Below are 18,254 nucleotides of genomic sequence, written 5' to 3'. Positions count from 1 at the left end.
CCAAACTTGATGGCACCCTCAAACTGCCTCATAAAAAATCTTGAGGTCACCTCCCAATAATCTCTGAACAGCTGTTTGCTGCAGTCTCCCTGTTCCATCCATGTGCTGGTAAACCCATTTTTGATCAGTTAATTCTCTTCTTGGTGTCTCTTCACAGCTAAGTAGTAATAATTCTGCAGGCTACATACCCTGCAACAGCCTGGAGGGGAAGTAACCTCTTGCAGAGGTGTGAAAGTTAAGATCTGCCCTCTTGCAGGACTAGCCTGCACGCAGTACGCTGGCTGCATTGGTTACCCCAACCACGTGCCTCCTCATGCTTCCTTCGGTAAGGACTGTCGGCTATGTATTTATGTGGGGTTGCACCGGCCTTTGTCCTGGCAGAGGTATGCAGGTCTTGACCATGTTTCTGTAAGGCAGACTGTACGTGCATCCTCCAGCTCAAGAAACCTTGAAACTGCTGACTGACAGAAGTCAGAAGCGTGCACTGGGGAAACAGCTGCACCAGCTCATTGGTCTGTATCCTTCTCGAGCAGGACAGCCAGAAGCTGCTGTATGAGCCGGGAAAGCCACCTTCATGCTGTTACTCATAGGAAGCAATAATAAAGGCTCCAATAAAGAACATTCAACTGCAGAAGATGAAATACATTTGGTTTATTTCTTTCTAAAGTTTGTACATATACATATATTGTTATACGTATGTGAGATCCTTCACTAGGGTTGCTTGATTTCAATTACATAAAAATTCTTGGGAAGCTTGCAGGCTCTCTGTTGCCCGTAAGCAACATTTATTCCAACTTATAAAAACACAGAGGAACAGAGTTATCGTCAGGAACATGGACACAAGAGAGAAGTCTACTTTATATCTCACAGTTTCAATACATCAAAGGCAAATTATTTATCTGTATACCGTAGGCTTACTTTATCAGCAATGATAAAATAGAGGAAAATATTTATATACAGTCACCTCAAGTGAAAAATAAAGCAATGTAAACTTAAAATCCAAAATATTATTTTAAATGATATAACAATATCCCCAAAAATCCTTCTTCCAAGGGGAAGAGGACTGATTAAGTGCCTTCATTTATCAAGAAATGATCGTTCTAGTACCAGTTACATGAAGCAGAATAAGGGAGGGCATCCTGTAGTATCTGTAGAAAAGAGTGACAACTCTGCTTCAGGAAAGCATCTCTGTAAGCAAGTATATGTTTGAGTCCTCATGGACATCAGCAGCACGTGAACACATCTCCCATGAACAAGAGCTTGACTTAAGTCTGCACAGCTCTGACTCTGATCACTGAGGAGTATGCTTTTCTGCCCATGCATGTTCCCAGGGACAAAATAGGGTGCCCTGGTGGTGGGACAGCCTCAAACCCAAGACAATGACCATGCCAAGAGTCAGAGCAGCAAGTTTCACGCCGCTGGAAAAGATTTAGTGACTACCTCAATGCTGCTTCACAGCAGACCAAGAAGTTACCACAAGCAGTGAGACCGGGACTGCGTCTCTAGTGTGTTGCATGAAAAATACACCAGCGATTCAGTGATGAAAGTAAACCACATCTGAGGTTATCAGAAAGAAGGTTCCTACACTTGGCAAAAGGGATGAGAGACCACCGACAGGAAAGGTCTTGCAAGGACTGCTCTCAGGCCCTGTAAGATTAGGTCTGCACATAAGAGACGCACAGGGTGTGTGTACACACATGTGCAAAATGTTCTTGTGCACTACCACTACCAAGAGTTACTCTTCCCTGCTGAGTATCATGCAACGATAACTGAAAATTCAGTCCCCTTTCTTGGCATAATGAAAAACAACTCTGCAGCAGCTCAGGTGGAGGGCAACTGACACTTTCTAGCTGTGCCTCTGAGTGTGACAGTGCTCACCATCATCTTCCCACTATATCACCATGGGAGGCAGGTAACCCAAGGGAGAAGCTCTGTGCCTGAAAAGGGATTGCAGGATTACAGCTTGCCCAAAGCAAGGTGATGGGGTTGTCCCTCTGCATTTTATCCTAAGCTACAGTCCACTCATGTCTCAGTTCTGCAAAACACAATCACTGTGGCCATGGTCCAGTGAAGTACAAAGGCATGGCTTCACTGAGGTTGCTCAAGTGCTTCAAGGTTAACTGAATGACAAGTTTTATGACTCCAGGTAAGAAACCTACCCTCAGGCTTTGCTTTCCCTTTCCAGGGATAATGCAGATAATGCTAGTGTTGCCCTGACTAGAGCACAATAGGAAAACCCACTGGGTTTCCATACGTCTTTTTACTTAGACCAGCAACTTGTTAAAAAGTTTTTTTAATCTCCCAAGGGAAAACTCTGGGAGGCATATGAGATGCCAGAGATATTTCAGCCCTGCTGCTCTTCTTCTCCCGGCTGATGAGCCAGACATTCTTTCAAAAATCTGTACAGTTGCAGAAAGAAACCCTCACTACTGCTGTACGGCCGTATCTACAGGAGACATCACAGGCACCTGTCCTCCTTGGACACTTTTGAACATGATGTCCCCTTGCTGAATTTTCACAGAGCGAGGTCAACATTTTCAGAAGTAAAGCTGTGTATTAGATCCCCGGAGTGTGATTTTCAGAAGTGAGCACAGATGCTCCCGGTGCAGGCACTGGGTGACATCAATAGGGAGAGAGTCAACCCAGTGTTAAGCTAGCAGAAAATCCCACCCAGTAATCCTTACTTAGACTCTCAAATATATGCCTTTGCTTTTGACGTGCAGAATAACAGGCAGGTCCTGGCGGACAACACATGGAGATCAAGGCAGCTCAAGGGATACCCTAAATCTGCAAAAGTTCTGATGACAGTTTAACCTAATTTGAGAGAACTAGAACAACAAGCATCCTAACAAAGCCTGCAGCTGCTGAAGTGCTTTGACCAAAATACGCCTCAGAAAAGAACAGCAGGCTTTGGAGTGCTGAGCCACAGAAGCCGTACTATACCTATGAAATATGTACACACATCTATAGGCATCACTTAAACATGTTCACCAAGTAATGTAAGTCTCAGATTGTACCTCATACAAAGAGTAGTGGTTTTAAAGTTACCAAACTGCCAAAAAACTCTCTTGTTTTAGCCAAGTTATAATCCCAACCTTGAGTAAGAGGACATATTTGTCATGAATATGTACAGATTAAAAAAACCAGCACACAACCCACCCCTGTTCTCATCCTACAGCCTTTCAGAATTTGACAGCATTAACATGAGGTTTTCATAAGCATCTAAGTGATTTAAGACTTATATCACTGACAGTTTGCCCTGTACAGTGACATAGACTGGGTATCATCCATCTCCCTTCTCCCAGCAAGAGGCTCAGGGGAGTTTTTTTGTGTAAAACAAGTCTCCACAGCAGCTTAGCTAGCTGCTCTGTGGTTACACCAGGATATTCACTTACCCATGGAGAAGCTGAAATCTTGCCTGCTTAGACAAAAAGTAACTTTTCGTGCTGGTTTCATTTAAGTGACTTACATACAGGACCACCGCTTCAGAGTGGCTACCAATTACAGTGGTTTATGTCAGTGAAAAATCCTGCCCTTGTAGTCTGTAGCACTTTCAATCCTTGCATTGCTAAGTGATGTACTTTTCCTCAGTCCAAATAAACCTCTGGCCTATACCCCAGCTGATTCCTGGCACAGATTTAACAGCAGATGCCATGGGAGGTCCCTCATTGTTTAAACATTTATAATTTTTACATAGTAGTTCACTGCTCAAAGCGTAGCACAGGGAACGCTTTGGGCTGGCCTAAATTTGCTCCTTCTGACCATGCAGCAAAGTCATGGAAAGCTGTTGCTTGCATTTGCTGAGGGAACTGCTCTAGTAATTAAAATACAGCCTCAATGCAGCTAACAAAATAGACAAGCAAGGTATCCTCTCCAAGGTACCTTGGAGAGTGCTGAACTGTTCAACTGGATGTTGCCAACAGGAGAGCAGATACACATTTCCCCAGGACCTGTCCTCCTTGCTCTTATTTAAACCAGCCACCTTACAACAGGAACGTGGCATCCCTGGATGAGGGTGCTGCTGTCACAAGGAAGAAAAGCAGCAGGTGGTAGGGACAGTCTCTCAACAAGCACAATGCAGGTGAAAAAGGAAGCCAGCATTTCCAATTACCCCCAGCGCTGAGGGTAATGCTCAAGCACACAGTGCCCAGCAGGTGACCAAGCACAGAGGGTGGCACTAGTTTTCTGACTGTAAAGGAAGTATTGTCCTGCGCACTGGTGCTCAGCTTAGGTGGTATCACTTCTCTCGATAGCATTTTCTGGATGCTGACAAAGCCTCTTGTTGGTGGAGCAAATGTTCAGGCCCCACAGAGTGAAGCTCCAGGTGAAGCAGCTCACTATACTACACTATACTACACCTATGCTGCTGGGAGAGCTCTGGGAGAGAGGAGAGGAGAGGCCAGGCATACTGCTTCCTATATGCACTAAAAATATCCTCTAAAAAGCACAAGCTGGAGACCAGCTCTTTCAAAGCAATTTCTGAGACAGCTTCGTTGGTTTACCCCTCTAGGCAGCCTAGGTATCGGATGCTGGGAACACAAGCTGGGGAGCTGTGGTCATGCTCTGGGGAGAAATGTAGACTTCATAACTGCCCTCTCAGAGCTGATGTGACATCCCAGAGCCTTGGAGAGGGCAACAGTGGGAAAAATTTTAAAGAAGGAACAAGCTGGAACATTGCTTGAGATAAAGTGTGTATACTGCCTTTGTCTCTGCAAAAGCAGCTGGCGTTTCTAACAACCTGGATACAATTTCTCTGTGCTTGAGGGACACTGGTTGAAAATGGCTTCTCTTTTTTTTTTTTTTCTTTTCTTCCTTTTTAAACATTTTTTACAGCTCCCCAAAAGGCTGCAAAATGTATGGCCATTTGATTTGGAAAGTACCCAGCTCCTTGCAAAACAGCATTTCAAAGTTTCACCACAGCATGGGTTGCCTGTGCCTATAGCCTCTGCCTCTGAGACTTTTGGAAACAAGACTAGGAATGCCTCAATTGTCTGGTCTTGAGTGTGGGAAGGGGGGGACCTTGTGTCCCTGCAGCATAATGCTAGAGGATCACGGCAGTCTGAAACTCCGTCTCGCACCTCCCAGCTATAACTGTGGTTGGAAACACAGGCTACCAACGAGCAGAATGAAAAAGCTGTTCACAGGGTTATCCATTCAATGCAGTACTGCTTCAGGGCAGATTTTCTCAAGGCAAGATGGGACAGTCAAATTTTCTAGATTGCTGTAAGCATGGAAGGAAAGAGACCTGTTATACAGAAGCAGCTGAGGTGCTAAGATGACAGACAGGAGCAGCTTGACAGAAAAGGAGGAGGAGCTGTCAGACTAACTGTGATAAGGCCAAAATTGATTTAGGGATGGAGAATGCAGAGATGGTAAGCGGTATGCTGTCTGCAGAGAAAAGCCTTCCCCGCTTTCAAGAACATTGCCATATAATGCCTCCAGAAGCCCAGTGATAACCCTGCCTTTGGCTTTCTCCACTGCCACAACCACCTCCTCATGGAAGGGGCTGCTCTAATGAAGCAAGAACCTCACTCCTGCACTGGAGAAAGACAAAAATACCGGCTGTTTCAAGCCAGAAGAACTACAGAAGGCACTGTAGCTGTGAAAAATCACTGAACAATTCTGGTCTCTGGAGGTCTGCTAGTCCAAACCCCTGCTCAAAGCAGGGCTGTGCTCAGCACTGCTCTCCAGGAGAGCCCCCAAAAGTGGACAGACTGCACCCTGGGAGCAGGTGGGATCAGAGGGAAAACACTTAAGTGATGAGCTGTTACAAGCTCTTAAAAAGCTTCTGGTAACCATTTACAAGTGGCTGGCTACAGATGAAAAAACTGTCTGAGTCAGCGTCGCAGCTGAACAGCGTTCCCCCACAGCTCCGCTGCATTAATCACTCTGCTGGGTGACTTATCTCTCTACATCAATTAAAGACACAACATAAATACTGGATTTAAAAGCTGTAGTCATGTTCACTGGTCCATGCGTGATTTATCTGCAGGACGCACACAAACACACAGCCGCCCCAAAGAGACTCTTTTAGCAGCTGCTGCTGAATGAAAACCATCTCAACCAGATCCCTGCATCCTGGTGACTCCTGGAGAAGAGTGTGGTTTTGGCTTTGGGAGAGTATCATACCTGCTTTGGTCACTGAGTGGGGAGAGGGGGAAGGCAGTTTTGCCCTTCTCCTTAACCCCTCTTCTGTGAGGTGCAACAAACCCAGTGAGACCTTTTCCTGCCTCTCTTCCCTCAGTCAAGGAGAGGAGATGGTCCAGCCTCTGGAGGGTTAGCAACCAGCAATGCTTCAGAGTAGGATGGATCCATCCATGACCTCTGCCTGCATGTTGAGAGGGGGGGATGCGGGGCATCCCCCCTCTTGACATGCAGGCAAGGCTTTGCCTGAGCAATGGTTGCACACTGCAGGAGGGAGGATGACAAGGAAGGATGACGCCTCCCTGCATCACTGACACAAAGGCTGGGTTACACACACATGCTTGTAGTGATCTGCCAGTAAGTCCTGCTCACACTGAGCCCCCCTGGAAAGCGGCAGGCTGCTCTGCTGATACCAAGTTCTGGTGCATGGTGTGTCCCAGAGGAGGGCTGGAAATCAGCAGAGTATCCTTGCATACTGCATGCAACAGCAGCTGCTGAATCACTGAGGTCAAGCACTGGTCTCTGCTAAAGGCAAACATTTCAGCAAAGAAAGGCAAGGTACTGGGTCTCATGCAAAGCTACTTGGCCAGACTCTCAGTGGTACCACTCAAGCACTCAAGAAGATGCACCACTGACCTCCTGAGAACCTGCCCCCACCCTTTACAAGGGTGGGGTGGGGGGTGTCAAGGTTGGGGGGCAAGCAAATTATGGTGCTGCTGAGTAAATGATCCCATTCCTAAGGGAGTCTAGGAACAGCCCTAGGCATTCACAACAGGATCACCTTTTTCTCTGCCTCTGAAATGTGCCTTTTCATATGGGTGCCTAGGATGCCTAGAATTTGTAAAGCAATGGGGCAAAACAGCGTTAATTAAAACTTGAGCAGAACCTGACAAATTCTCAGTAAACTAATCTGCACACCTCAGCAGTCTCACCAAGAGTACTCCAAGCTCAACAAATGTTCAATGACTAAAAAACGCAGTGAAAAACTGCATTTTCTAAGCCCAGATGAGACTTAAAAAAATATACCCTGTTTACAAGTATACATGGAAATAGAGAATAAATAATGAAAAATGAAAAAAAAATCATCATTTTTGTAGTTTACTTTTTGACTTCCATTGCTTCGAATCATCTCCTCTGCAATGACTTTGAAGAGGAATTATCCAGTTTCTGTGTCAAAGCTGGGAAACACATTTTAGAGAAATAATTTCTTTTTGAGCTCGGCAATTTAACTGCAGTCTACAGCATGCAGAATATTTTTAAAAGCTGGGGGAAAAATGTTAAATGTCACCTCTTTGCCTTTTAAAGCACTGCACTCCATAATCACAAGAGGTTTGCTGGGCATGTTCCAGCCTGCCTTGAAAAAGCTCATCCAGACAACCCCACCCTGACAGCCAAGCAGGGCCCATTTACAAATCTGCACAAATTTTTTTTGTTTCTGCCGCATGCTTCCTAACCCTGTTATTTAAGACAGAACAAGTTTTCTTCTCAAATGTGCATTTGGCATTCCCCAAATGAATTTCTTCTCTCTCTTATGCTTGTTTGTTTTAAACCACCAGAGCATGATGAACAGCTGCAGCGATCTGGCTTTGTTTCCCCTCTGTGAGCTGTTGATCTACCACACTTGATTAATTCAAAGAACCCCTCCCAATGAGCACTATCATGCACCTGTCTGCACTGAGTCTCCTAACTTAGCATGCTGTACCACACCACTTTGGCTCCAGCAGCAGAAAGCATCTCTCTTCTTCAGGAAGAGGACTGAACATTTTGCTCTATTGTAGTAAGCATGCACAACTTCCGAAGCCCCAGCGCTTGGGAAGCAGTGGCTGTTTCTACCGGGGACTCTGCAGTTTTAGCAGTGTTGCCTGGGTTAGGGCCAACCTCCTGACTTCTAGCGCAGAGTGGCCACTTTCAGCGGCAGATGCCAGATGTGAGCACGCGCGTCCCAGCATCACATGTGGAAACAGTCCCATGTGGTTTTGCTGCTGGACTGCAACTGCAAGGATTGATTTGCTTCAATACCTCCCACCATCTGAGACCGCAGCATCTCCATTACAGCCATAGTCGAGCACAACACCAGGAAAGCTGTTGCACAGCGGTCCTCAGCAGGGGAGGCAAGTCACACAGGGCTGTTAAGGTCCTTCTCTCTTTCATCACTCCCTGTCCTGCCCACAAGACTGGCAATTCAATAAGGTAGATTAACTGACTTCGGGAAGTCTGGCAAAGCACAAACCCACTCAGGCAGTAATTTTTTTGATGTGTGGCCCTTTGACTACTTCGGCTGGAAACACCAGCACGTTTCTAAACAGCCCTTGCGTTGATCTTGATGTTTATATATGCGTTAAGAATTGCATCCATCAGGAAATCTGTCCTGTGCCAGGCACAACAAAAATAACAGCAACAAACAAATTTCAGCTGCCCCTCAACATTACCTCCCAAGGTGCTCTGTGGGAAAGGCCAGTTCGGTTGTACTACTCCATACAGGGGAAGGGTGCGGCAAAATGGGAGAGACCTGTCCGAGCTCACCCAGTGGACCAGTATCAAACCTGAGATTAAAACCCAGTGTGTTAAGTAACAGGTGAGCCAGCGCTCTCTGCAGAGCCATGATGCTGCCCAGGCAAGAAGGGCTGGGAAGTAGGAAAATTATTTCTTCTTTTCTTTCTACTCCCTGTGCCTAAAGACTGCTGGCCACCCCAAGGGTCTGTGGCACAAACAGGGCTTTCAGGTATGGAAAGCTCTACTCACAGTGGTCTTTCCCTGTCCTGTGCTTCTCTCTGAAAGCCTGGTACAGAGTACACGTGAGCTGGAAGGCGGGCTGCTTCCCTGCAGGTGCAGCGTAGGATCTGCCAAAGCTGAGGCTGATGTGAGGCTACTCCAGGCACAGAGTAGCCAGGACAACATCACACTGGCCTGCAGTGAGGACACATCTGTCCCCTTCTCCAGTTTGCACCAGCCTCTTCCGCCTATGGGAGCCAAAGCAGGAAAATGGAGAGCTGAGGAGAATCCCTTCCTGAAGGGAAAAGGCAAAATGCTTTGTCACTAGCACAGGAATTGCAAACACCTATCTGTGCACATCAACAAGGAAACTCCTGGACAGGGGAGTATCAGGGCACAATAGATCATAAGGCTCTATATAGCAGCTAAGTGAGAGCGTATAGTTAAAAACTACACAGAGGCCCTTTATCTTTAAAATACAATGCTGATGGCTGACATCTACAGCAGCCTCCTGCACAGACAAATTTAAAGCCCAGGTATTCATTCTGACTGGGTGATCCCTAATCTCTCTGATTGCAAAGACAGCACAGTTTTGGATACCTCCCAGCCTGCTAACTCAGGAGAAGACTCTCCTTGGAAGGAAACAAATTATTGCAATGCTGTCATCCCAGCATTGCCAGAGGTTCCCAAGTTTCATTCGTTTACACTCGTGGGTCCAGGGTCAATGCAATAACGACAAGCAACAGTGACTACTGTAGCACCTGCTGCTAAGTACCAGTACTAACATGCTCTGTATTGTCAGGAAACCAGCGTTCCCAGCATCCCAGGCTCTTCCCAGCCTTCTGCAGCTGCCCATTCCCACAGATTTTCTCACAGCTACAGCCTGCATATACAGCACTGCAGCATTTGTCCAGTTACTTTTCCCACCCACCACATAAATAAAGTGACAAGTGACTTGAGATATGAAAGCCACATGCCGATGGGAGGAGATAAACGGGGAAGAGACAGAATATACGTCACAGCGCTCTACCCCTCCCCCAGCTCCTTTAGAAACAGAACAACACAAAAAAGTCCCGATGCTTCAGCTGCTAAATGATAAATTAACAAAGCAAAGCAAAGCAGGAGCAAAGACATCTCCCACAATCTGCACAGAAACAGCAAAATATACAATAGAAAATGTCACTAACACCCCATTCAGGCAGATGCACTTATTTTTTGTGAATGACAGGTTATTAAATGAAAAAATTTTGACCACCGGTACTTTGCTGCATGGCTGTTCCCCTAGTTGTCATTTCCATCCTAAGTGACCTTCTGCTTAATGCTGGGTGTTTCTGGCTTGTAGTCCTTCCTCTCCGAGACATTGCGTTTCACCTTGGCACTGACTGGAGACTCCTGATTCAATGAAGGGCTCGAGTGGGATTTCTTCAGTCCTGGTGCATCGTTCTCTCCTCCGCTCAGCAGCTCCTTCACCCCTTCTTTCAGAAGGCCAACGTAAATCTCATAGCGATTTTTCTGGGAAATGAAAAGAAAGGCCCCAATCAGTCTGAAGAAAGTCTGCAGAAGCACTTGGGAGAATGTCTGGGTAACTTAATGGTTTCTGCTGGCCTTGAGAGCCAGGAGCCTAATATGGATGTGAACAATGGTACCTGCTGTGGACACGAACAATGGTGGTTAATGTAAATTACATTGTACAAAAAGGATTTCAGGCAGGCTGAGCCCAGGGGTGGTGTGCATTTAGAGGCATTCAGTTCTGCAGCACATAAATCCTGGTGCTCTGCTGGAACAGTGGCTCTCAGCTAGTTGGAGCACGTGGTGATTTCCAAGTAACACCATCAAGCGAAAGCTTGCTGACCATAGTCACGCTGGGTCATATTCTGTGCTCACACATATTAAGATGTTATGTGCCCCACACAGGCACGGAAATAAAGTGCAGCAAACTAAGGGACAACAAAAATCCTGCTCTGGTTGGCTGCAGCTCTCCCCTGCAACCCTCCACTCCCACCAGCAGGTCCTGCTTTCCTTGCTTCAGTCCACAGGGGAAAAACCAAAGCATGGTCCTGCTAAGGCCACCACTGAGCCTGTGAGAGGATACTCTGCAAGTCCAGACCTTAAAAAGGAGCAGATGAGAGGGCTATGACAGCAGCACAGCATGTTCCCCTGACAGGGCCACTCATTGTGAATGATGAAGGTTGCTCTCTTTCTAGACGCTTGTATTTTTCAACTGGAAAAAGTTCACTTTACTGTGCCCCATGTCCACTATTCTGTTCCTTGTCTGGAATGGAGCGCTCCCACTCCAACTAAAGATTTTGCTCTGTGTTCCTCAATAGCATCTTTCTGCACAGGATACCACAGCAACCAAGAAATAAGGGTACATTAACAGAAGATTCCTGCAGGGCCTCAAAACCAGAAGCTGGGGCATGAGGTCCTGAGAACTGAGCAACCCAGCTCCTGGGATTTGTGTAATAACCTGCCCCTGACATATCCACTAAAGAGGTGGTGCAGGCATTGTAATTAAGGTGATCTCAGTGGGCTGGGACCAGGGAAGGAGGATGTAAACATTGCACTGATTGTTAATTTATACTTCAGAGTGGCAAAACATCTGCCAAACTATTATGTTCCTGACAGAGGAAAAGGTGTTTAAGAAAAATTCTTCCAAATTACAATAAAATAATGAAGTTTTCTCAAAAACAATTATTCAAGGGTAGAAGTCAAAAAGCTTGGTAACTGCTTTGAAGTGTGGAATATATAAGGGGCGGGGGGGGCGGGAAGGAGAGAACATGACTGGGTTTCCAATGAGTCTCTGAATAAGCAACACCTCATAGAGGAGGATCATTAAAGGATCCACCTAAAAATTAAATAAAAAGCATTTTTATCAATTCCGTATCTGGAGCTCCAGCTCCACAATGCGAGAGACAAACAGATGAAGCAGGTAAGATGTGTCATTCAATAAAAAAGGAAATGGAGAAACAGCAAGCAGAACCATGATGATGATGCATTGGGGTGATGAATGATTCATCACACAACAAACGGGACACCTCTGCAAAACAGAAGGCAAGCCAGTGCTCTAAGCCTGGGATTGATGTAATATTCATCAAGGGAGAGAGGGACTTCCGTATGGACTTCTGTTCTTTTTTGGTCCAGTAAACATCACTAGGGTCACAAGACCCAGCAATCAGAATGGAAATCCAGGATCATCTTCTGCCCTGTATGTCTGGCAATGGCCATTTTGCCCTGGACTTTGTGGACTCATAATTTCTATCACAATTAAACCATGCATTTGCAACTGCAACCAACTTGCTCTATTAGTGATGTGACATTTGAAGCTAGGCATTAAAGCTGATGGAAATTTTCCATTAAAAGAGATTATCTGGAAGATTCTGTCAAGAAAGTAAGAAAACAAAACTTAAACCATTCAGAAGTTTCTACAACATTATCTCTGAAGACTGAATGCACATAATAAAGAGGAGATGAGGTAGCCACCCATCAAATTTCTAGCTTCATCTCTCTCGTGACAGCACTCTGAAGATCTCCCTCAAACCACAAATTCACTGCAATTTATCAGCCATCACCTGGAGCAGTACTTCTTCAGACAGCAAGCAAAAGGCAATGTTCCTTCCTTGGTGTCTACAAGCAAAGACACCAGCAAGAAGAAATGCTCCTGGCTGCACCCTTGAACAAGGACCAGGCACCTCCTCGTTCACCCCCCTTCAGAAGGAAACACTGTCTCGCCAGTGGGTGAAAACAGGAATTACAAAGGCCTACAGAAAAGGCACCTGGCTTCTTCCTTCCTAATGGGACTATGCTACTTCCTTTGGGACTCAGAGGCCCTTCTGGTGTGCTTCTGGAGATGTATCAGCATGGCTCTTTGTAGACAGATGCAAGGTCTGGTCTGCAGTCTCAGCCTGAAAGAGCCAAGTACAACATGCTGTCTCACCTGCCTCTTGCCCTTTTGATTTGACCCCATGCAGCAAGGTCTGTCACCAGCTCCTACCTGACTCTACCATGTCTTTCTTTTGAAGGGAAGGTGAGGAAACCCCAAATCTGGGGGGAAGTTTCCATTCAGGATTTTCATTTAGCTCACCTTTCCTTTTCTAATTTCTTTTTTTAAACTGCCTATTAATAGTTCAACATGACCTGCAAAATCTGTGCCAGCTGAAGTTGGTGCCACCCCTTACCTGCCTAGGCAGGCACTCCTGCAGTGCTGATCACATATCTGAACTGCACAGTTCAATTATTGTTCAAGGCTCTCACTAGGGAAGAAGACATCTTTTGTTTCCTGGGCTGTACTGTTTTGGTTTGTACTGAGGTACCTGAGAAATATTTCTCTAAAGACCACCATGATAAAATTGATAGAAAACAGAAAAAAAACCACAACAATCTCCTTCTCCATCAATTTTTCTAAAATCATCTAACATCCCAGCCTACACTTCATCCTAACTCATCATGCTTCTAGAAGTGATAGAAAATAAACTTCATGTCAAGGACACAAAGCCAAGAAATTCTTTGCTCTCCCAGGTTGCACAAGAACCCCACAGAGTGAAAATGTGTGGCTTGCTCTGTATATCTGAGTGCCATGTTCAAAACTGACATTGTGCCATTGATCACAACCCTTTGAGCTTGATTTTTCAGTCTCCAAACCACTTTAATGTCGATTTCATAGTTCACACTTTATTAGCTTGTCTATGAGAATGTTAAGAGCGGACAATGTCAAAATCCTTGTTAAAGTCAAGAACAAACAGCACCCACTGCTCTCCCCTCATTGATCATGCCAGACATCTCACTGTTAAAGGCTATCATGTTGGTCAGGCATGATTTCCTCTTCATAAACCCATGCAGACTACTCACAATCACCTTCTTGTCTTTAATATGTTTGGAAGCGATTTCCAGGAGAAATTGCTCCATCACCTTCCCATGGGCTGAGAAATAGCTGACCAGCCTGTTCCTCCTGTTCTTTCTTGAAGAAAGGAATGACATTTCCTTTCCTCTGGTCCTCAGGGACCTCCCCTGATCACTATAACCCTTCAAAGTAATCAAGAGTGGCCTTGTAATGACATCAGTCCAGCCCCTTCAGCACTCATGAGCGCATCCCGTCAGATCCCATGCACTTGTGCAGGTCCAGTTTAAATATCCCCTAACTTTATCATCCTTCACCAAGGGTATGTCTTCCTTGCTCCAGATTTTTTCACTGGGCTTACGTATTTGTGACCGCTGAAGGCTGGTTTTACCAGTAGAGACCCAGACCAAGAAGACACTGAGTAGCCTGGTCTTTCCCTGTTCTGTAACCAGGTTCCCTGCCTCATTATGGGCCCATATTTTCCCTAATTCTCCTGCTGTTAGAAACCTTTCTTCCTGCCCTTCGCATCTTTTGCCAGATTCAGCTCCACATGGGTTAAATGGAATTCTACATGCTTGGAGAGTGTTTCTATTTCTCCTGTGTCACCTGCCACTGCTTCCATGTCCTGCACACTTCTACGGTGGAGTTTTGCCAGGAGCAACTTGTTCAGCCATGAAAGCCTTCAGCCATCTTTGACTGGTCTCTTGCTCGTCTGGGTGAACCATTCCTGAGCTTAGAGGAAGCCATCCTTGAAAAGCGACCAGCTCTCCCAAAGCTCCCTTCTCCCCAAGTTCCTATCTAACGGGATTCTTCCAAGCAGTTCCCTGAACAGGCCAAAGTCAGCTCTCCTGAAGTACAGGGTTGTGATCCTACTTTTTACTTTGTCTCTCTCCTTTCAGGATCGTGAAGTGCAAGATCTCATGGTCGCTGCTGCCATGACTGCCCCTGACCTTCATATCCCAAATCAGTTCTTCCTAGTTTGTAAGTGAGAGGTGCAGCAAAGTGCCTCTGCTTGTCTGCTCCTCAGTAACTTGTGTTGGCAACTTATTGACACTGCACTCCAGAAATGTGTCCTGGATTGCTGTGTTGTCCCTCCAGCAGATATAGGGGTGGCTGAAGTTCCCCATGAGGACCAGGGCCTGCAAACACAATGTTTCTTCATGTTTTTTTTAAAAAGGCTTGCCAGACAGCCACCACAATGACACCCCATCTTGGTGTGCCTGCTAATCCTGACCCACAAGGTCTCAGCTGGCTCATCACCTTTCCTCTGGCAAAGTTTAATGTGTGCCTGCTACTCACTCACGTAAAGGGTGAGACCCCTTTCTCACCATCCCTGTCTGTCCTTTCTGAAATGTCTGTACCCATTCATGACAGTACTCTAGCCATAGAAGCTACCCCATCACCTCACTTCAGTCCTATTTTATTGATTATATAGTCTCTCCTGTTGCTTGCCAGTCCTGTCCACCACTGTCTTATCTGACTGCTGCTCAGATCATTTCAGGTGTGTGAGATGTGGAAGAACAAACTGGCCATCTCTGCTCCCTATACAAAACAGTAGCAAAACATCTATGCAGAACACCTCAAGCTCACCATATGCAATGCAGCCCAGAGCTACAGCAAAGTCAAACCCAGGCGGTTATAATCTTCTGCAAAAGCAAAAATACACAACCAGTCAAGCCCAGGAGTAAAAAGAGCTCCTCCAGAAGAAACTCATATAACACATGGCAGGGGGCTTACTTCAGTTTTGGAGGCTTGTGTTGCCTCCAGCATCTCCTCTGGTAGTCCCTCTGACTTTTGTCTTACCTGGTATTTGTCTTCTTCAGACTATAGATACTCCTTGCCAGGCAGCACCTATCTAGAGCAAGATCCATTCAGACTCAAGGCAACATTGACTCTCAGTTCTGGGGGAAAAAGCTCAGTGGGGCAGCCATGAAAAATACCAGGCATCTGCTGGGGTTGCTGACTCCATCCCACATAGCCCTGCAATGTGGCAGACACCATGATGGATAAAAGCTGCTGTCAGATACTCAGAACAAGGTCTTAATGCAACTGCCTAAGCTGCATCACCCAGTACTATGATCTTTAATTCTACCCTTTTCCTGCTCGTCCTGACATCTAGCCCACTGGTACACAACACAAATGGCTCTGATGAGGCATGCCCATGACAATAATTTTAGAGGAGCAGTTCCTTCAGAACATACAGTGGAAGACAATTACCATGGTGTGCAATTACTGCAGAATGCAGTCATTCCATAGACTGAGGTACCAACACACTAGGCAACACATGGTCTTGCAAGATAAGACAGTTCCTGTCTGAAGACATTATCTCTTCCAACAGATACAGCAGGCAAGCACAGAGGGTCATATTTTTATCCTCAATTTTACAGATGAGGAGCTAAACTCATGGCTAAGGCCACAGGAAAGCCTTACCGGAAAGAGGAGCCACATTGTAGCTGTTAGGATTGCTGTTATGTATCTAACAAGCACAGACTCCTCAGTTAAATAAGCTGAAAAATGCTGAACTTTGGGACTATATCCCAAGTATAAGACCAGCTGCCCCATCCACACCCAAAAAGGAAAAGTAGTAACGTTTCCCATACATACCTCAAACTCCAGATAGTGGTCCTTCAGTTTGTAATCATCTACTTCCTTGCCTTTGACCTTCTTGTCAGGAGGATAGGAGCGATGTTCAGCAAGTTCAGTGGAGATCTGCTTCAGCTTAGCTTCATGGGACTTCAGCTGTTCATCCTTCAGAAACACATTAAGCACTTAAGTGACACAATCTAAAATACTCAATAAGCAAATGAAAATACATAGATCCCTGTACAATAATACCAAATAGTTCCTTTTTCTTTCTCTCTTTCTATCATTTTGTAACTAATTTTAGTTAGATTGATAAGGTCTGTTATCCCAGAGCTCTGTCCCCAACCACTCTCTTGAAGGCACCCAAGCAGTGGACAAGTTTGCATAAAACCTCAGCAGCTAGCAGATGCCTCTGGGAAGGATAGCATACCTGTCATCCCTTGCCTTGCTGAGAGCAACGAAAGCAGCTTGCTGCGGACCATTGCTGACAACATGACACTTCTGGTCTAATAATTTTTTTAGCAAATTATTTAAGGCTGTTGTGCATGCAGTTAGGCAAAGGGCAGAATGAGACAGGTGAAGACCCTGCCTCAGGACTTTGCAATTTAAAAGTAAACCCTTCCAGGACAGAAAAGACATGGGGTCAGGGCCCTTCCCTCCCTTTCTGCACTGCCAAACACCCTCTGGTCTGCCGTTTCCATTTGTTCAGAACAATGCAATGCATCCAGAAGAGTAAGGGCTGTCCAACCCCCAAAAAGCATCTCGTTTTGCTAAGCTGCTACCAGCTTTTATCCTACTGTGCAGCTGGAGAAAGTGAGGAGCTGCTACTCTCCCTTTCTAGGTGATTTCCTTTATTATAATCCCAGGCCCACGCACTTCCTCCAGTCCATCTGTCAGCTAACCTTCCCCCAGCTCAGAAGGTTTCCATCTCCTGCAGCTTGGCCTTCTGGCCATTCCTAGGTTTTGATCTGAAATTTTGTCTGAATTAGGTAAGTCCAAAATATAGACATGACCATGCAGATCAAACACTATCATACAATTTCTTTGTAAGCAGAGCCTTTATTTAGTGTTGGGGGGGGGGGATTGTTGTTTGTTTCGGGTTTTGTTTGGATTGGTTTTTTTCTTGAATAACTTCCATGTTGGACCCAGTCTGACTAGGCTTACAATGCTATTTGCAGTCAAGTAGAAGGTGCTAACTTGAGTGCAGCAACATCTTTTATGAAGGAGAATTTTTAATAACAAATCTTTGCTTTATAGTATTGACTAACAAGTATTTCATACAAAGTAAGGATGAGAACACTGTATGTAATCAGTGTCCTTAGAGGAACAGATTAATGTAATTATTTTTTTAAGAAGACACAAAGGGATAAATGTTAAAATTGGGGCTTAATTTAGGAATGTTTCAGGATCGGTGAAACTGCTGATAGAAGAAATGTTTTCACTTTGATTAGATTAAGCATCAACTGAATTGTTGTGACACAGCCAGAGTTGTTGTACCAGCGGGCAGTACCCAGCTCAGCTCCCGCACAGTACCTAGCCTCAGAGGAGGGGATAGCTGCCAGGAGCTGTCCCCCAGTGGTGCGGCAGCACAGCTTGCAGTGTCAAGCCTGGCTTGGACGTGCCTGCACCACACTGAGCCACACCAGGGAGTGAGCCTTTCAGCTCACTGACCTGCAGCTGAGGAAAAGACCAGAAAGGGGGAAAACTTCTATAGAGGATGATAGCTGAGCCCCAGCTAATCTTGTGTTTCAACTATTTTGCAAGAGAACTGAAGAAAGAAACGTGGGATAATTTGCCTCCACCTATACGTGGAAGGCTATTGGCTGCCAAAAATTCTTGTTGCTGTTAGTAATTACCCTGGATCTGCTTGTGCTCTCTGTTAGTGCCCAATCACTCTTTACGTTGTGCTGAATCCCTCGTCCCCGTGACATCATGTTGCAGTGAGTTCTACAGCCTGATGACAGGAGGCCTTTAAGCAGCT

At 45.6% G+C, this 18,254-nt stretch overlaps 1 protein-coding gene across 3 annotated transcripts in view; it reads right to left on the bottom strand.

Moving 5' to 3' along the window:
- Positions 1-18,254, bottom strand: part of PSD3 (pleckstrin and Sec7 domain containing 3) — a 126,379-nt gene that overhangs the window by 14,337 nt on the left and 93,788 nt on the right. For 2 of the 3 annotated variants that reach the window (XM_080372376.1, XM_080372377.1), the window contains 2 exons: positions 16,295-16,438; positions 637-10,368 (listed from right to left, as the gene is read on the bottom strand). In XM_080372376.1, the coding sequence (XP_080228502.1) occupies positions 10,156-10,368; positions 16,295-16,438 (357 nt within the window). In that variant the 3' untranslated portion in view covers positions 637-10,155. Of the gene's footprint in view, positions 1-636; positions 10,369-16,294; positions 16,439-18,254 lie in introns of those variants that run through there. The other variant, XM_080372375.1, reaches the window with a different exon arrangement.

Source organism: Falco punctatus, assembly GCF_963210335.1.
Source record: "Falco punctatus genome assembly, chromosome: Z".
NCBI lineage: Eukaryota > Metazoa > Chordata > Aves > Falconiformes > Falconidae > Falco > Falco punctatus.
This window is presented reverse-complemented; position numbering and strand designations above follow the sequence as displayed.